The sequence below is a fragment of the Leopardus geoffroyi genome, chromosome D4 (assembly GCF_018350155.1).
Source record: "Leopardus geoffroyi isolate Oge1 chromosome D4, O.geoffroyi_Oge1_pat1.0, whole genome shotgun sequence".
In the NCBI taxonomy this organism is placed as follows: Eukaryota; Metazoa; Chordata; class Mammalia; order Carnivora; family Felidae; genus Leopardus; species Leopardus geoffroyi.
This window is the reverse complement of record NC_059342.1, coordinates 56,399,346-56,420,106: the sequence shown is the minus strand read 5'-3', so window position 1 is coordinate 56,420,106 and position 20,761 is coordinate 56,399,346. Positions and strand designations below refer to the sequence as shown.

The following is a 20,761-nucleotide window of genomic DNA, read 5'->3' as shown; positions in this document are numbered from 1 at the left end:
CTTCTGAACTCTTGGGCTTGGAAGTTGGGCTTTTTTAAAGAGGCTTGAGGCGGGGCGCCTGGGTGGCTCAGTCGGTTAAGCGTCTGACTTCAGCTCAGGTCATGATCTCGCCATCCCTGAGTTCGAGCCCCGCGTCAGGCTCTGTGCTGATGGTTCAGTGCCTGGAGGCTGTTTCAGATTCTGTGTCTCCCTCTCTCTCTGACCTTCTCCCCCCCCCACCCCGTTTATGCTCTGTCTCTCTCTGTCCCAAAAATAAACGTTAAAAAAAATTTCTTTAAATAAATAAATAAATAAATAAAGAGGCTTGAGGCAGTAAGAGGCTGGGGGTGGGAAGGGAATTGGATCTCCTCACCTCTCCAGGGATGGGGCTGAGCCAGGTGATATCATAATGGGCAGTGCCCATCCTAGAGGGGAAAGCAGGGTGGGGTAGGAGCAGGAAGGTTGTAAGGGAGAGAAGCTGAGAGATCCTCCATAGGAGGGGTCACAGCAGCTAGCGGCACCTGCCGGGGTTGGAGGTGTGGGCTATCTGGGAGGCGGTGGAGGTCACTGATGTCTTACAGGAGTCCTTGGTAGGTAAAGCCCACCACGACATCCCCTAGACCTCACTATGTTCCTCTTCTCCCGTAAGACCAAGACCCCCATCAGCACCTACAGTGACTCCTACAGGGCTCCAACCTCTATCAAGGAGGTCTATAAAGACCCACCTCTGTGGGCCTGGGAAGCCAACAAGTTTGTGACCCCGGTAAGTGGGGGCTGGGTGGGCTGGCAGGCCAGAGTGTATGGTCATGTGTGTCTGAATGACTGGTAGTGTGTGGTTGTCATTATGTGTTTTTAATTATTTGTAGCTGTGTGTGTGTGTGTGTGTGTGTGTGCGTACACACGCGTGTGTGTGTTTTATTCATTTGCCTAGTCATGGAATTTATAATAATATATAAAATAGTACAAAATTCTGCCCTCATGGTGCCCTGTTACCCCAACAGAGGAGGAGGGGAAAGACAGATAATTATCAAGAAATAAACAAGTTTTATAAATTATCCAAAATGCTATGTAGGAAATAAACAGATTAATGGAAATAGAAAGTAACCAGGCAGAACTACTTAAATAGAGAGGTCATGGAAGAGCTCTTTCTCGTGGTGACATTGAACTGAGACTGGAAAGATAAGAGAGAAGAACTAGCTCTGTGAATAGCTCAAAGAATAGGGTTCCAGGCAGAGTGATCAGAAAATGCAAAGGCCCTAAGGCTGCCTGTGGGATATGCCAGGAAAAGTGCTATAGGCATGTTTTCATGAATATGTATCACAATCTTCTTGTGTCTGTATGTCTGTGCTTGAAGGTAAGTGGTCAAGTGGGTCTGTGCTGCTTTCACAAAATGGAGACAAGATCTGTGAGTCTACTTGTGACTCTGCTTAAGAGAATTTATCCGTGTGTACCATCCAACAAATGGTGAGTATCTACATGTGCCAGGCACAATGCAGATACAACAATGAAAGCCCAGGCTGTGCCTTTGAAGAGCTCTCAGCAAACAAGGAAACAAAGTAGGGTTGCCCAGTGGATATACTGGTACAAGAGCTGGAAAGGGGAAAGCTTTCCTGGGCAGGTCTACTAAAAGATACTGAAGGAGGAGGCTCCCAGCAGAAAAGCGTTATGGGAAAGGGCAACCTAGAGACAGGGATCCACCAGGAATTAAGAACCGGAGCAGAGAGAGAGGCTAGCCTATGGTGAGAGGAGCCACAGTGGTAGGAGATTTGGAGGCAGAGTTGGGGCTCAGGGCTAGGCTCACAGTGAGGCGGTGAAGGATGAGAGAGGAGGGTATAGGTGAGAGATAAGGAGAGACTGTGACAGTGAAAAAGGAATTTTTTTAATAGGAGAGAATTTTTAAAATAATGTTTATAAAATAAATACATGCTCAATGCAGAAAATTGGGATAACTCAGACAAGCACAAAGAAGAAAGGCCTATAATCTCACTATCCAAATTAACCATTGTTAATTTATTATTATATGCCCTTTCAGGAAGCAAGTATCTTTTATAGAAATGGTGTCACATTGTATACTAACATTTTGAATCTTGCTCTTTTCACATAACCACATATCCAGGTACATTTTCTTGTGTAAAAATATTCTTTAATGTCATTTTAATGACTCTATGGTATTTTATTTTATGAATGTACCAAAATATATTTAAGGAATCTTATTGGAAATTTATATTATTTATAAAATTTTGCTAGTATAACCATTTGTGTACATCTGTAGACTTCAACTATTTTCTTAGGATAAATTCTCAAACATGAAATTGTTGGGGGAAATGATATACACACTTCAAAAACTTTTGATACACACTTCAAATTGCTATAATAAGGGTTATATGATTTACATGCCCATCAGAAAAATATGAGAGTGCCTGCCTGCTTTTTGACATTCAATAGGAGGGAATTTTAAAAAGTAGAACAATAGCTTTTGGTCACCATCTAGATATAAAGAAGAGAGGACAGATAAGGAATACTCCTGGGTTTGGGGCTCTGGCAACTGGAGGAGAGTTCTATCAACTGAGATTTGGAATTGCAGATTAAAAAGAGATTCAGAGTTCATTTTGGGACAAAAATATTCAAGCACTTCCAAGAGATATCTGGTGAGTAGTTGGATATACTTATGTGAAGCAAAGGGAAGAGGTTTGGCCTACAGATACAGACTTTGAAATCAACATACCGTGGTAGCTAAAGTCATAGGAGAGAATGAGATTGCCAAGGAAGAGTAAGAAGGAGGTCAAGGGTGGACTTCAGAGAATATTGATTGTTTAAGAGGAAAGTAAAGGAAGAAGAGCCATAAAAGGAGACTGGGTGATAGGAGGAAAACCAGAGAGAAACCAACAAAGACAGCATTATTAGACAAAGGTCAGAGTCAAATGTCGACACAGATGTGGATCTCTTGGATATAGTAACCCTTAGTAATCTGGCCAGACAGCTTCAGTGAGTGGAGACATGTGACATCCAGACAGCAGTGAGATTAAAAATGAAGGAAAGGCTTCTCCTTCTGGTAGTATGGTGACCTAGAAACTCTAAAGGGCTCTCCTGCTTCAAAACTAGGTCTTGCATAACAGTTTTTATTTTGTTTTGGACTCTTATGGAGATGAGTGGTAAGTATACTTAGAAGGAGGCCCTGAGGATGAATGCCAATATCAGCCCTATAAGCAGGAGTTTATAAGCTAGCTGAAAGGTGAAGAAACTAAATCTTAAACTCCAAACTGAACCAGAAAATTTAGTGATCTCTGGGTCCCTTCCCCCACAACACACATACACACACACATGCACACATGATGAATGTATATCTTCTGTAGTGGAAAATATCCTGAATGTAGGCTTCCAAATATCTTTCAGAGTAAAGTCAATCAAATCTGAGTGCACAATAAGAGATAAAAGGAAACAAACCACCATATGACAGCAGAAACAACAGATAACAGACTAAAACCACCAAGGACTTCAGATATTGCATTAACAGTTAAAGAATACAAAATAATTATTATGAAATATTAAAAATAAAATGTGATGGGGCGCTTGAGTGGCTCAGGCAGTTAAGTGCCCGACTTCAGCTCAGGTCATGATCTCACAGCTCGTGAGTTCGAGCCCTGCGTCAGGCTCTGTGCTGACAGCTCAGAGCCTGGAGCCTGTTTCGGATTCTGTGTCTCCTCCTCTCTCTGCCCTTCCCCACTCACGCTCTGTCTCTCTCTCCTTCAAAAATAAATAAACATTAAAAAAATCATTAAAAAAATGAAATCATCAAAATGAGCAACAAGTGATTATATTTTTTAAAGACCAGACAAGTGTAAAAAAGAACCAAATGGAAATTTTAGAAATAAAAAATATACGTGTTAAAACCAAAAACTCAAATAAAAATAAAAAACCAAAAACTCAGTGGATGGGTCAAAGGGCAGATTAGACACAGTTGAAGAGCATCAATGAAATGACAGAAACAGAAAGACATTCCATGTTCATGGATTAGAACAAATATTGTTAAAATGTCTCCACTATCCAAAGCAATCCAAAGCAGGATTTAATGCAATCCCTATCAAAATACCAACAGCATTTTTCATAGAACTAGAATAAACAATTCTAAAATTTGTATGAAACCACAAAAGACCCCAAATAGCCAAAGCAATTTTAAAAAAGAAAACCAAGCTGGAGGCATCACAATTCCAGACTTCAAATTATATTAAAAACTATAGTAATCAGGGGCACCTGGGTGGCTCAGTCCATTGGTTGACTGACTCTTGATTTCAACTCAGGTCATGATCTCATGGTTCGTGGGTTCAAGCCCCACGTTGGGCTCTGTGCTGACAGTGTGGAGCCTGCTTGGGATTCTCTCTCTCCCTAGCTCTCTGCCCCTCCCCCTGCTTCTGCTGGCTCTATCTCTCTCAAAGTAAATAAACATTTTTTAAAAAGCTGTAGTAATCCAAGCAGTATGGTGCTGGCACAAAAATAGACACAAAACAATAGAACAGAATAGAAAACCCAGAGATAAACTCACAACTATATGGTCAATTAATCTTTGATAAAGCAGGAAAGAATATCCAATGGAAAATGGAAGTCTCTTCAACAACTGGTGTTGGGAAAATGGGACATCAACATGAAACAGAAAGAAACTGTACCACTTTCTATACACAAAAAGTTCAAATGGATTAAAACATAAATGTGTGACCTGAAACCATAAAAATCCTAGAAGAGTACACAGGTAGTAACCTCTAACATTGCCTGTAGCAATTTTTTTCTAGATATGTCTCCTGAGGTGAGGGAAACAAAAGCAAAAGTAAACTATTAGGTCTACATCAAAATAAAAAGCTTCTGCATGGCAAGGAAACAGTCAACAAAACTAAAAGGAAACCTTACAGGAGATGCCTCAGTGACTCAGTCAGTTAAGCTTCAGACTCTTGGTTTTGGCTCAAGTCATGATCTCATGGTTTGTGGGATCAAGCCCTGAGTAAAGTTCTGCACTGGCAGTGTGGAGCCAGCTTGGGATTCTCTCTCTCCCCCCTCTCTCTGCCCCTCCTCAGCTCTCTCTCTCTCTCAAAGTAAATGAATAAACTTTTCAAAAATTTTTTTAATTTAAAAAAATTTAAAGGCAATCTACAGAATGGGAGAAGGTATTTGCAAATGACATATCCAATAAAGGGTTAATATCTAAAATATATAAAGAACTTTTAAAAGTCACCCACAAAAGAAATAATCCAATTTTTAAATGGGCAGAAGACAAGAACAAATATTTCTCTAAGGAAGACATACAGATGACCAACAGACACACGAAAAGGTGTTCATTATCACTTACCATCAGGGAAATGCAAATCAAAACTACAATGAGCTATTACTTCATGCCTATCAGAATGACTAAAATCAACAACACAAGAGACAACAGGGGTTGGTGAAGATGTGGAAAAATGAGAACCCTCTGACACCATTGATGGGAATGCAAACTGGTACAGCCACTGTAGAGGTTCCTTAAAAAATTAAAAATAGAACTACCCAATGATCCAGCAATCACACTACTAGGTATTTACCCAAAGAATATAAAAACGCTAATTCAAAGGGATACGTGCAGCTCTATGTTTATAGCACATTATTTACAATAGCCAAGATATGGAAGCAGCCCAAGTGTCCATCGACTGTTGAATGAAGATATGGTGTGTATATATATATATACAATGGAATATTATTCAGCCAATAAAAAAGAGTGAAACCTTGCCATTTGTAATGATATGGATAGAGCTAGAGGGTATAATGCTAAGTGAAATAAAAACAAATACCATGGTTTCACTCATGTGGAATCTAAGAAACAAAACAAATGAGCAAAGAGGAAAAAAGAGAGAGAGAGAGAAACCAAGAAACAGACTCTTAACTATAGAGAACAAACTGATAGTTATCAGAGGTGAGGTGGGTTGAGGGATGGGTTAAATAGATGATAGGGATTAAGGAGTGTACTTGTTGGAATGAGCACTGGGTGATATATAGAATTGTTGAATCACTATAAAGTACACATGAAAATAATACAACACTGTATGTTAACTAACTGGAATTTAAAAAGAAATGTTTTTAAATGTCAGTGAAATGAAAGAGCAAAAGAAATTTCCCAGAATGCAGCACAGAGACCCAGTGTTAAAAAATATAAAAGAAACATTAAGCAATATGAAAAGACAGAAGAAGATCCCATACACATCTACTCAGAGTCTCAGAAGGAAAGAGCAGAAAGGAGAATAGGCATTATCTGAAGAGAAAAAGGCTCCAAAATTTCCAGAACTAATGAAAGAAATGAATCCACAGATATAGAATTAAATAAAAGGAATTTCACACTCTGGTACCTCACAGTGGAACTTCGTAACACCAGCTTAAGAGATGACCTTAAAAACAGGCAGAGAAAAATTATTTTCAAACTCTCTTCCTTTCAAGAATAAAAGTAAGATAAAGATATTTACAGGCAAACAAAAACTAAAGTGTTTACTACCATCAGACCTGTAATAAAAGAACTTCTAAAGGATGTACTTTGGGGAGAAGGAAAGTGATCACATAAGGAAGGTCCGAGATGCAAAAAAGAATGGTGAGCTGAGAAATTAGTAAACATAAGATAAATTTAAGCAACCAATGTCAATGAAAATAATTGTGATTTTTAATTTGTTAAATTTAAGAAAAGAGCCAAAATTTGGAAAACAACATGAGATAAGTTGTATATTGGAAAACAATATCATGTAAGATGCAAAGGTAAGAAACGAATACAAAAACCTTATTATTTACAGATGATACAGTTGTATTATCAGAATAAGAATTTAGAAAGTTGGGTGAATATAAGATAAAAAGTCAATGACATTTCTTTTTTTTGACATTTCTTTACATCAACAGCAAATATTTAGAAAGCATTATTTTATTTTATTTTATTTTTTAAAAATTTTCATGTATTTATTCATTTTAAGTAATCTCTACACCCAACTTGTGGCTCAAACTCATGACCCCAAGATCCAGAGTGGTGTGCTTTTCCTACAGAGGCAGCCAAGAGCCCCAGGAAGCATAATTTAAAATATATATCTATATAGGGGTGCCTGAGTGGATCAGTAGGTTAAGCATCTGACTCTTGATTTTGGCTCAGATCATGATCTCACCGTTCATGAGATCAAGCCCCCCATCAAGCTCTGTGCTGACAGCGTGGAGCCTGCTTGGGCTTCTCTCTCTCCCTGTCTCTCTGCCCCTCCCTCACTCATGCTTTCTCTCTCTCTCTCTCTCTCTCTCAAAAATAAATATTTCTAAATAAAAATTAAAAGATATATACACAGATACATACATATATGTATATCATTCTAGCAAGAAGAAACAAAAGTAAGTAGAAATAAATCTGTGTATAAAACTATATGGATAATATAAAACTTTTAATACTTAAGAATATAAATAAATGGAGAAGTATAACATGTTTTTGGATTGGAAGAATAACCAACATAAAAAGTCAAAGCAATTCTCAACAGTATTTTTTGAAGAATTTGAAAAGCTGTCTCTAAAATTTATAGAGGAGTGCCTGTCTGGTCAGTCAGTAGAGACTACAACTCTTGATCTTGAGGTCATGAGTTCAAATCCCACCTTGGGTATAGAGATGACTTTTTTAAAAATTGAAACTTATAGAGAAAAGCAGAGGCCCCAGAAATAACTAAAACACACCAGAGAAGGAGGAGATTTGCCCAATCAGAAAGTAGTATTATTACTAAGCTATAGAAATTTATAAAGCATAGTATTACTGTAGGGACAGCCAAATTGATTGATAGAGAATGAAACAGATCAGATACGGAGCCATATATAAATATATATGGGAATGATATACAACAGAGATGATTGAAAGTAAAGCTATGGGAAAAGATATATCACACTTGGGGTAGCATTACAAATCAGTGGATGGGGGAGAGATAGACTATTCAATGAGACAATCGGTTGTCCATATGGATAAAAAGAAAACTGATTCCTAACTCACACCCAACTTCAATAGCAATTCCTGACAGATTAAAGGCTTAAATATAGAAAGTAAAACTATAGCTTTTAGAAGAAAATATAGGACATTATCTCCACTATCTTAGAGTATGATTGTATTTCTTAAATTACAAAAGTACTACATAAAGGAAGAGATTAATAAATTCATATATGTTAAAATTAAGAACTTCTGTTCATTAAAAGACACTATAAAGAAAATGAAGATACAAGCCACAGAAAGAAAATATTTGCAACATGTAATTGACAAAGGATTAGTACATGGAATATACAACTATAATTGTCTGGGCTAAAATTTACATATGTATTTTGACTCTCTCCTGAAACTCTCTAAAACTCCTGTAAATCGAGTTTAACACATAAACTCACAAGAGTAGTAAGAGACAGAAGGGACAATGGTAGCAAAATTTCAGAGGCTTGAAAGTACAATAAATAAGTAGTACCTGACAGCAGATCTGAGAAAGCGGAATCCAAGCCAGCAGAAGGGAACACAAGACATAATTCAAATTAAAACTGCAGAATTTTCAAAAAAGCTCAGGAATTGGTAATACTAGGTTTCTCTGTAACTGAAGATGGGAAAGAACCAAGGCTAAAATAAGGATGTTTTGAAAGCCATTTAAGAAGCAGTTAAACCCGGGGCATCTGGGTGGCTCAGTTGGTTTAGCATCTCTTGATTTCAGCTCAGGCTATGATCCCAGGGTCATAGGATTGAGCCCCACTTCAGGTTCTGTGCTGGGCATGGAGCCTGCTTGGGATTCTCTCTCTCCCTCTGCCCCTCTACCTCTCTCTCTCTCTCTCAAAAAAACCCAGCTAAACCCACTAATCCCCTCTTCTATTCCATGCCATGGGGTGACTGCCTGCCCCACCTCTGCAAAAGTTAGAAGGCTTATCTTTTGGTGAGGATCTCAGGCCCAGTTGAAAGCAGGGTACCATATTGAAAACAGGTGAACCTCTACATACTGAATCCTAAAACCCCCAGCACCTCTCTTCTCCACTAGGTTCTCAGAACACTGGCAGCCTAGGTCACCACCTGCAGGCCAGAGATTGAGTCTCTTCTGAAAGATCTGATCAGCCCAAGAGGAAAGACTTACAGATACTGACAGAATTTGACAAAAGTAGTTTAGCCAAGCCATCCTACAATGATTCTCATGGTTGATAAAGCCCACCCACAGCTCAAAGCCTCCAGTAAGTTTTTTTAGTCTCCCACTCATAAACATGAGTAGACAATCAAAAATACACACATCTTCCCTGATGAACATGGATGCAAAAATCCTCAACAAGGTATTAGCCAACCAGATCCAACAATACATAAAAAAAATTATTCACCACGACCAAGCGGGATTTATAAAAGGGTTGGTTTAATATCCGCAAAACAATTAACGTGATTCATCACATCAATAAAAGAAAGGACAAGAGGGGCGCCTGGGTGGCGCAGTCGGTTAAGCGTCCGACTTCAGCCAGGTCACGATCTCGCGGTCCGTGAGTTCGAGCCCCGCGTCGGGCTCTGGGCTGATGGCTCAGAGCCTGGAGCCTGTTTCCGATTCTGTGTCTCCCTCTCTCTGACCCTCCCCCGTTCATGCTCTGTCTCTCTCTGTCCCCCAAAAAATAAATAAACGTTGAAAAAAAAAAAAAAAAAAAGAAAGGACAAGAACCATATGATCCTCTCAATAGATGCAGAGAAAGCATTTGACAAAATACAGCATCCTTTCTTGATAAAAACCCTCAAGAAAGTAGGGATAGAAGGAGCATACCTTGAGATCATAAAAGCCATATATGAACGACCCAACGCTAATATCATCCTCAATGGGGAAAAACTGAGGAACAAGACAGGGATGTCCACTCTTGCCACTGTTATTCAACATAGTATTGGAAGTCTTAGCCTCAGCAATCAGACAACACAAAGAAATAAAAGGCATCCAAATCGGCCAGGAGGAGGTCAAACTTTCACTCTTCACAGATGACATGTTACTCTATATGGAAAACTCAAAAGATTCCACCAAAAACTGCTAGAACTGATCCATGAACTCAGCAAAGTGGCAGGATATAAAATCAATGCACAGAAATCGGTTGCATTCCTGTACACCAACAATGAAGTGACAGAAAGAGAAATCAAGGAATCGATCCCATTTACAGTTGCACAAAAAACCATAAAATACCTAGGAATAAATCTAACCAAAGAGGTGAAAAATCTATACACTGAAAACTATAGAAAGATTATGAAAGAAATTGAAGAAGGCACAAAAATAATGGAAAAAGATTCCATGCTCCTGGATAGGAAGAACAAATATTGTTAAAATGTTGATACTACCCAAAGCAATCTACATATTCAATGCAATCCCTATCAAAGTAACACCAGGATTCTTCACAGAGCTAGAACAAATAATCCTAAAATTGATATGGAATCAGGAAAGACCCCAAATAGCCAAAGCAATCTTGAAAAAGAACACCAAAGCAGGAGGCATCACAATCCCAGACTTCAAGCTATACTACAAATCTGTAATCATCAAGACAGTACGGTACTAGCACAAGAACAGACACTCAGATCAATGGAACACAATAGAGAACCCAGAGATGGACCCACAAACATATGACCAACTAATCTTTGACAAAGCAGGAAAGAATATCCAATGGAATAATGACAGTCTCTTCAGCAAGTGGTGCTGGGAAAACTAGACAGCGACATGCAGAAGAATGAACCTGAACCACTTTCCTACACCATACACAAAAACTCAAAATGGATGAAAGACCTCAATTTAAGACAGGAAGCCATCAAAATCCTTGAGGAGAAAGCAGGCAAAAACCTCTTTGATCTTGACCACAGCAACTTATTACTCAACGCGTCTCTGGAGGCAAGGGAAACAAAAGCAAAATTGAACTACTGGGACCTCATCAAAATAAAAAGTTTCTGCACAGCGAAGGAAACAATCAGCAAAACTAAAAGGCAACTGACAGAATGGGAGAAGATATTTGCAAATGACATATCAGATAAAGGGTTAGTATCCAAAATCTATAAAGAACTTATCAAACTCAACACCCAAAAAAACAAATAATCCAGTGAAGAAATGGGAAAAAGACATGAATAGACACTTCTCCAAAGAAGACATCCAGATGGCCAACCGACACACGAAAAAATGCTCCACATCACTCATCATCAGGGAAATACAAATCAAAACCACACTGAGATACCACCTTACAGCTGTCAGAATGGCTAACATTAACAACTCAGGCAACAACAGATGTTGGTGAGGATGTGGAGAAAGAGGATCTCTTTTGCATTGTTGGTGGGAATGCAAGCTGGTGCAGCCACTCTGGAAAACAGTATGGAGGTTCCTCAAAAAACTAAAAATAGAACTACCCTACGACCCAGCAATTGCACTACTAGGCATTTATCCACAGGATACAGGTGTGCTGTTTCAAAGGGACACATACACTCCCATGTTTATAGCAGCACTATCAACAATAGCCAAAGTATGGAAAGAACCCAAATGTCCATCGATGGATGAATGGATAATGGAGTATTACTCAGTAATCAAAAAGAATGAAATCTTGCCACTTGCAACTACGTGGATGGAACTGGAGGGTATTATGCTAAGTGAAATTAGTCAGAGAAAGACAAAAATCTTATGCCTTCACTCATATGAGGACTTTAAGAGACAAAAGAGATGACCATAAGGGATGGGAAACAAAAATAATATAAAAACAGGGAGGGGGACAAAACAGAAAAGACTCATAAATATGGAGAACAAACTGAGGGTTGCTGGAGAGGTTGTGGGAGGGGGGATGGGCTAAATGGGTAAGGGGCACTAAGGAATCTACTCCTGAAATCATGGTTTCACTATATGCTAACTAATTTGGATATAAATTTTAAAAAATAAAAAATAAAATTTAAAAAAATCAATGGGAAAAATTTAAATGGTTCTATAAAAAAATACAGACATCTGAGTAAAGCCTCTGAGGGAAAATTGATAATGTCAATGAGTTCTTTTAAAAATTTTTTTTTCAACGTTTATTTATTTTTGGGACAGAGAGAGACGGAGCATGAACGGGGGAGGGGCAGAGAGAGAGGGAGACACAGAATCGGAAACAGGCTCCAGGCTCTGAGCCATCAGCCCAGAGCCCGACGCGGGGCTCGAACTCACGGACCGCGAGATCGTGACCTGGCTGAAGTCGGACGCTTAACCGACTGCACCACCCAGGCGCCCCATCAATGAGTTCTTTTAAATGACTCTGTGTGTGTATGTGTGTGTGTATGATTGTATAGATCTACATCTGTATGTGTGCATGTATGTATGTATAAAGGTCAGGGGAATGCCAAGTCATGGGGCTCTTTTACTCATATGGAGTACGACTGTGCAGGGGTCTGCCCACAAAACAAAACCTCAGCTGGGCACAGAGATCCAAGAAACCCCTCAGCTGCAAGGTTTTCGGGGAAATAGGGACACCAGGTCTAATCTTGGCCAAGAGAAGACTTTGCCCTTCATATCATAAGGGAGAAATGTGGGTACACATTTCCAGCACCTTGCTTTTCCACTATTTCCACCACATCCCAGCACCTTGCTGCCCACTATTAGGAAGTCCTTTCTGGTCTCTGACTTTGCTGATTGTCCCACCTCTGTAACCCAGCTGCCTTTTCATACAGCTGCTTGCAGAGATCTATTGTATCACAACTAACTTGGTATTCTGCCCTCAGCTGAGAACAAGGGAACCCCAAAGGTAGGTCTTAATCAGGAATTCCATAGATCTAGCCAAACAAGGGTTTGGGAGAGGGTTTGGGAGGGTTGTAGGAGATAAGACTAAGATGAGGTAAACCCCAAGAAGCAGAGAGACCCAGGGCCTCAAACAAGAGGAGGAAAAAGGTCAGGGTAGGATAAGGACTAGGGCAAAGTGAATGTCAGGGTCAAGGGTAATATCAGTGTCAAGATCAGAGCCACAGTAGACTCAGGGTCAAGTTGGAGTCAGGGAATTCAATTTTAAATTAGGTGTCCTTCCAGCCCCATCCTACATATCCTTCAAGGTGCCAGATTTCCAGAGAGCACTCCCTGCCCAAAATACCTGCATAAGGTAGCTGGATCCAAGGACAGCCAGCTTTTCCCGAGGCTCCAGGTTATACCAGGGGCCTATTGGTCTGTTGGACACCCAGGCCCTGCTCCCAGATAGCACACAGTCTGGAAGAACGAGGACAGAAATACCCAGCTCTTCCCTTAAAGATCTCCCAGTCAAGAAAAAGAAATGAGAACATCAGAAAAGCACTCTGAGAACAAATGCCTGGCTCCAAGCCTGAGCCTTAGATAGAAAGAAAGGAGCAAAGTGTAATTCAAACAAAAAAAAAAAACTATGCAGAGGGGGCCAAGACTGGCATGAGGATCCCTCTGGCATAGGGAGGAGTGTTGACCCACCTGGGCTGACTTTCTTAATAGGGGCTGTATCTGAGTCCAGCAGGACACCAAGGCTGGAGCCTGTATGAACCTAGCTATTTCCTCCCCTCTCCCTTTGCCCAGGGCCTGACTCAGACTATGCAGCGCCACATGGATCCTGAAGCCCTGCAGAAGATGGTCAAATGTGCTGTGCAGGACTATAGCTATAAGAGTTCCATAGCAGGCCACCCCTACTTTCCTGAGAAATACTGGCTCTGTCAAGAGGAAGGTAGGTCCTCATCCCTTACTCAACTCTGACCCCACTCAGTGACCTCAACAATGACCCTTAACCTTAGTCCAACTTGGATCCTGATGTCCACCCTGATCCCATATCAACTTTATCCTCACCCATAATCTGGGCTTCTCCAATCACCTCCACCCCAGCTTGACTCCCAACCACCTGACCTGACCCTGTTCCTGACCCTATTCCTGACCCTAGAGGAGGAGACCCAGGCCCTGCCTTTTGGGACTTTCATACCTGTGCCAAAGAACCAGAAGATGCCTGGGTCTTATCCCTAGAGAGATGGAGGGAGTATTAACCTCCTCCAAACAAATCCCTCCAGGTATATTCCAGTGCCATCTTTTCCCATCTTCTTAGTGACCCTCTTCTATCACTGTCCCCATCTCTGCTGCATCTCTCTGCCCTAGCACACCTCTTTCCCCCCAACCAGAAGCCTTTTCTAATCCCTTCCTTCCTAAAAATTCTCTTAGTCCTCCCCTTCTCAACTAAGATTCTTGGAAACATAGTCTACACTCGGTGTCTCTACTTCCTCACTCCTTCTTACACCTTATGACAAATTATCTTTCCCATTTGGTTAGATGTTTATGAGGTCTCCCCGTACATTACAAAAGACCAGAGTCTTGTCTCATTTACAGTTGTGCCCTCCATCTAGAACACCATCAGGCCTAATAAGTATTTATTGAATTAATTGATGATAAATATTTATCCAGTTGAAATTGGGAGTCTGAATCTCCTACACTCAAACATTAAAACTGCTCTTGTGTAGTTCTAATTACCACATCCATGGGACTTTTCAATTTTTACCTTATGAGACCTACACTATGCATTTCAGTCTCTGACCACTCTTTCCTTCTTGAAATTCCTTCTTTCCTCAGCTTCTCTGATGCTTCATTTGCCTGGGTCTCTTATCCCCCCATCCTGGAAATGTGGGGTTCCTCGGGGTGCTAATCTGAGCCCTCTTCTCTCCTTACTCCTCTCCTAAGACCATTTTATCTAACAATGTCTTAAACGACAACTCTCTTTATTTCTATCCTTGACTTCTCACCAGAATTCCACTCTCCATAGGATTATAGTCAACTTTACCTGAATGTCCACCAACACCTCAAACTTAGTATTTCCAACTCACCAATCCAGAACTCCAAATCCCAACACACTGTCCCACCCATAAACACACCTGCTCTTCCTCTAGGGCTCCTACACCTCCTTCCCTGGTGTCTCTCACATGTGTTCTTTCAGAGTGTTAGGGTAGTAGATCACAGATGGACTTTAGGATAGACTTAGATGACTGGGTGAGTGGGGCTTTGAAGGATTTTTAGGTAGAGAAGTGTCTTGGTCTGATTTTCATTTGTGAAAATCTATGTAGAGGTTGGATTTAGGATTTCAAGAGGAGACAGGGAGGTTAGTAGGCTAATTGTAATAATAGTTTTCTATGTACCAGGCATTGTTCCAAGCTTTTTACATATATTAACTCACTGAAATCTCACAACAACCCTGTGAGGTATATCGTACTATTACCCCATTTTAAAATTGAGAAGACTGAGACACAGTGAAATTAATTAATTCAGTCAAGGTCATATAGAGCTAATATTTGGCAGAGCTGAGATTTGAACCCCAAATGCCTGTGGAGTTCATTCTATTAATCACGACATGATATTGTCTCCTGCTTATGGTACTGAAGAGATACAGAGGTGAGATCATGGGGGACTGGAAGAGGGGATAGATTCAAGTGATTTTAAGGATGCAGAATAAGCAAATTTTGGAGCCTGGATGTGGAAGATGAGAGGGAGGAATTGGGAGAAGGATCCATTTTCAGGCTGGCTGATTCAGAGAGCGTGGTGCCAGGATGCAAAGTGATCAGCTCAAAGGATCCAGACCCCACTCAGGAGCTTGGCTTAGGTGAAAAATGGCCTACATCTCAGTGTCCAAATCTGGGGACAGGCTGGTCTTGACTGGCCTGAGGGATATTAGTAAGAGTCCAGCTTTGTGCTGGGGATCAGAGGAGAAATATCTAGGGAGACCTGGATCCTGGGGTAGAATAAGGAATAACAATGTCTTATGTCTCTACCCCTATGATCAAGTAGACAAATGCAACCCATACTACCTATGTGGTGACCGGTATAACACATGGAGGATGGGACCTTACAACTGTACCAGCTGGAACAAATATACCACATGCCTTCCCCAGCTACCTAAGGTATCTACTGTGACCAACCCAGATGCCTGGGGTCTGGGACACACACCTCCCTACCCTTTTAAACCACAGTGACGGAGCGCCTGGGTGGCTCAGTGGGTTGAGCGTCCGGATTTGGCTCAGGTCATGATCTCACGGTGCATGAGTTCAAGCCCCGCGTCGGGCTCTGTGCTGACAGCTCAGAGCCTGGAGCCTGCTTTGGATTCTGTGTCTCCTCCTCTCTCTCTCTGCCCCTCTCCTGCTCATGTTCTCTCTCTCTCTCTCTCTCTCTCTCTCTCTCTCTCAAGAATAAATAAACTTTAAAAAAATGTAAAAAAATAAAAAATAAGAAAATAAACCACAGTGACCAATTAGTTCCTCATCCCTTTCCCACCAGTAATGTTCCAGGGCTCTTTCCCAAGTGTGAAATTAGGGTTTGTATCTTCTAGGGGACAAGGGAGCCCAGGAATGGAGCTGTGTGAAAAACTCCTGGTCCCCTGGATCCCAAACTTTGGTGGGGCTCTGTGGGGACACAACTAGTGTGTACTCCCTGACTTCCTACCTTCCTGAAGCTTACCACCTGGCCCCGTCCACAAGGTCTAGCCAAGAAGTCAGTGACCTGCTCCATTCTCCTCTCCTTTATGATGTGAGCATGGGAATTCGAGGGAGATCAAGGCCACCCAGTGGCAGTGTAGATAGATACAGAAGAGTCTTCTAAGGAGATAGGAAGGAGCCCAGGCCGGAGGAAACAGGAAATTTGAGAGGATGGGAGGCCAGAGCAGAGGTTCTCAACTGTAGGCTGATGGCTGAGCTTGGGTTTACTGAACACTTGTGAATCAGAACTTCCTCAAGAATCAGAATTTTTCACAAGTTCTCCAGGTGATTCTGATGGACAGGCAATATTGTAGTATTGACACTCCCTCTCCTCAATTAGAGACACACCGAGACACAACCACACAGAAGCTAGACAAAGAGAGGTAAAATCAAAGGCAAAGGCTGAGGCAGGGTTGCCAGAGGTCCAGGTCCAGACCTGTCCACCTACAGCTCCACTTCCTTCCCTCCCCTTCCCCTCCCCGGAAGCAGAGTAAATGCATTGCCGGGTGACAGTCCTGAACACTCAGAGCCTGGGACAGTAGGGGATCATCTGGAGGGTGGGAGAAGACATGGCCTGGAACTGGTCCGGAGGTTCAGGGAGGACCCCCAAAAGGAGTAACCCTTCCAGGTCAGAGTTTGAGGTACCATGTGTGCCACTTCCAGGAGGCTGGAATGGAGACAGCTGTTCGAGGAATGCCCTTGCAGTGCCCTCCTAAGCCGGAACGACTCAATGCCTACGGTAACAGATGGTGGTCGGTGGTGGGGTAGACCAGAAGGACGGTGGGATGGGACCTAGGGGACTGGGCAGAGGATAAAGGTTCTATAGAGGGTGTAATCCTGTCTCTACCTGTCCCTGTTTTTGTCTCCATCTCTTCCTGTCTCTGACCCTGTCTCTTCCCTTTCCTGTAACTCTGTATCTGGGTCTCCTGGGCTTGGGGCCGCGGACGTAGAGCGTGAGGTGGTGGTGAATATGTTGAACTCGCTGTCACGGAACCAGCGGCTGCCGCAGATCACTCGCCGATGCGGGTGCGTGGACCCGCTGCCGGGCCGCCTGCCCTTCCAAGGTTATGAAAGCTCTTGCTCAGGCCGCCACTACTGTCTACGCGGAATGGACTACTACGTGACCGGAGCACCCTGCACGGAACGCCGCCACCGGCCTTTGTGCGCAGAGCAGCCGACTGTAAGGTTCGCTGGGCAGCTCCAGCCTTAGACGGGCCCCGCTCCCGAACAAGCCCCGCCCCCCAGGGGTCCAGTTTACCGCAGCTGTGCGTGCCCTATCCCTCACCATTTCTAGCTCTGCCCTACCCCTATGCCAGACCCTACCCCACTTGCAGCCGCCTCTAACCCGTACAGGGCCCTGTCCTGTTCTGCCCTCCGGCCCCAGGGCCTGAGCTGAGCCCTGAGACCGGAGAACCTGCACGAAGATTCCCCCAGGTTCCTGGCCCTATCCGTCCCAAACTGGGCTCAAGGTCAACCTGGCTCCTGTACCTGTTCTAGAGGCCCCCACCCGGAAGGTTGTGGGGTTGGGGGGCGGAGGGTTGTTTGTTTTTTGTTTTTGTTTGTTTTGTTTTGTTTTGTTTCGGGGAAGAAACCTTCTGCACACCAGTCGGTCGCATCCCCTTCCCACACTTCGTTCCCTATCTGGATACCAGGTCCTGGAGACGCAGGTTCTAGCCTGCGGAGTGCCATGTATGCTCAAAAAAGTGGCTTGTGTTCCTGGGTCTTGGTCACTGTCGACAACGGTCAGGGTCATTGCCCCGTGTTGTGTGAGCAAGGAAATAGTAACCGCATTACCAGAGGGGCCCTGACCTCGGAGCACTTCTGAAAGCGGACAACTTAGCGTGTTACTGTTGAGGAAACAGGCCCGAGAGCTCAGCTACAACCTTAACTGCAGCGCAAACTTCTCCCTGCACCAGATGGCAGTCGAAGCGGGCTGAGTCTGGGAGAACTCCAAAGTCCGCTGGGGGTCTTGGAGAGCTTGGGAGAGGAAGGGGGGGGTCCTGGATCCTGTTCCTAACCCCTGGTGATTCCCTCCCCGCCCCCCCCCCCCCAGCCCTTTCCCAGAGAGTCTGATTCATTGTGCGAGGCTGAGTCTCATCCCTCACAAGGGCAGAGGGGCGGGGGGAGCGAGAAAGTTCCTGAGCCTTAGAAATGCCATTAATGCTGGAATAGCTGCCCTTCAGTGGAGAGGATCCGGGGGCTCCCAGGTCTTCAACGACTGGAGCCCAGCCCTCCCCAGAGTCCACCGTGCTCCATGGCCCAGCCTGGGCGGCAGAAACGAGGCCTAACGAGGATAGGGACTTTCAGATGTCTTCCCAGAGGTGATGCTTCCTTCGGTGGGGTCTTGAAAGGCCAAGAGGCAGGAGGGGATGATCTCCGAGCCATAGGACTGACACCTGAAGCGCTGCTAGGAACCTTGGTGTGGGGTTGGGAATAGGATTAAATCAGAAGGCCCGACGTCCTCCTGCCCAACACTTCCTCTTCCAGGGGTGTATCGCCCTGCGAGCACCGGCCCGGAATGCAATGTGCTGTTATAACTCCCCCGCCGTCATACTACCCTTGTCCGAACCTTAGGTAAGTCTGGCGGAAACACATTGCAAATGCGCTTAGCGCAGCGGGGACCGCGGCGACAGTTGTCCGCTGCGATGCACTGATTGGAAGATACCACCAGGGGGCGCTAGTACCATGGGGACGTCAAAGCTGGCAAGGGAATGGAGAACCCCATGAGAGGGCACGGAGGCTGGCATGGAAGGGTCCACAGGTTGGCAGTGGGGCTTAGACTCAAGAGATCAAAGCATTAGGTTCAGGGCTTGAAGATAAGAAATTAATGTCAGGGAGTGTGTATTGGGAATCAGAAATTTAACAATAGAATCTAAGATCAGGAGGTCAGTGTTAGAGCATGGGGCAGTATTAGGGGCAAATGTTGGGACACAGTTAGCACTGAGAATTGGAATCAGACCTATGAGGGTCTAAAAGAACTGACCCATTTCTCCCCACAGATGGGACACAAGTCACTTCAAGAAGACCGGTGGCCCCCAAAGAAACAACTATGTCATCCACCCTGAGTTTGTGTCTGAAACCTATCCTGATTGCCACTGCTGGTAGAGCCCAGGCTGGTGGGGACAAGGGGGCTGAGCAGTAAATAAACTCTTCACCCCAGAGGCTGCTTCCTGCATCCTTACCCAGCAGGATCTGGCAGTGAGGAGCCAGTCACTCAGGCCTCTGCCAAACCCCCTCTGAGCTGTAGTTTCTCAGTCATCCTGCCCTGAGCCCTCCCTGCCCCCATCTCAGTGTTTCTCTTGGGTGGCCCTGAGTGCCCTCCTGATAGATAACATCAGCTGGTGATCTCCCCTCCACCCAAACTAACGGGTCTACCTAGCCATGCAGGGAGGGCGCAAGGACCTCACACCCAGGAGGTCCCTCCAGCTGACATTTCTTCAGTATCTCCCAAACCTAGATGTTCCCTCACTGCCACATCTCAGTGGACCCAGAATCTTCCATTCTGCAGTCAGAGACCTATCCCTATACCCAAAGCTTTGATCTCTTCTCCCAGAGTCTCCATCACAGTCCCCCAAAAGTCTATGTCCAGACACCCTTACTGCCCTGCCTTACCCAAGTCCAAAGGTCCAAAACATAACATTAGAGGGTTTCATGACTAAGAAATTTCAAACTACAAAGCAAAGCCCTGTTTCTCTGTCCCTCTAGAAGTAAGGGGAGGGGTGTTCTGGAATCTCTGGGATCTTTAGGATTTTTGCACCCAACTCCTCCTCGGAGCAGGGGTGTGGCGGGTCACGTCCATCACCTCACAGCACGGTCATTTCTAACGGCTGCCACCACGGGGTGTCGGAGGGCGGGAGAGGGCAGAGGGGGAATTGCAAAATCCCGATGTCCCCAACCTCAGACATTACTGGTCCGGTGGGAACCAACAACTTGGGCCTCCCGGCTGGTGGAACCAACCTCCTCCCGTTGGGTCCTTAATAGGATCCGTCCTGCACCGAGCCTCTGAGATCCTCCCGGAACTCCGCTACCCTTTTTCTATATGAATTGTTTCCATATGGGAAATTTTTTCCACATGGAGAGCTAGTGAGAGCGTTATACCGATGGCCTCCACCTGCCCAAATCTGGAGGGGAAAGAATCCCAAGAGTCAACCCTTCCCCTTTACCCTGTGGCTCGTTTCTCCTCATACACATCCCAAATTTAGCCTAGAAGTGCAAGAATCCCAAGTCTACAACTGCTCCTTCGTTCCTCCAGAACTACATTTCCCAGAAGGCCTAGGGCAGAGCCCCGCCTGAATGCGGTGAGCAACTGCCCGGCGGGGGCGGGCCTGAAGGCAGGGGGCG

General features: G+C 43.8%; 1 protein-coding gene across 10 annotated transcripts; it reads left to right on the top strand.

Moving 5' to 3' along the window:
* The first annotated feature begins 385 nt into the window (after window positions 1-385).
* CD4H9orf24 (chromosome D4 C9orf24 homolog) lies at window positions 386-19,579 on the top strand. 10 transcript variants are annotated; one of them, XM_045468132.1, is made up of 8 exons: window positions 421-569; window positions 667-742; window positions 13,500-13,644; window positions 15,735-15,850; window positions 17,084-17,159; window positions 17,371-17,605; window positions 18,908-18,994; window positions 19,420-19,579. In XM_045468132.1, exons 1-8 carry the CDS (start codon window positions 550-552, stop codon window positions 19,523-19,525), a joined length of 861 nt encoding a protein of 286 aa, XP_045324088.1. In that variant the 5' UTR covers window positions 421-549; the 3' UTR covers window positions 19,526-19,579. The 10 variants fall into 10 exon arrangements, with proteins under 10 accessions (XP_045324089.1, XP_045324091.1, XP_045324090.1 ...); XM_045468134.1 differs by having other exon boundaries at window positions 409-742; window positions 17,371-17,600; XM_045468130.1 differs by having other exon boundaries at window positions 411-742.
* Window positions 19,580-20,761: the final 1,182 nt, after the last annotated feature.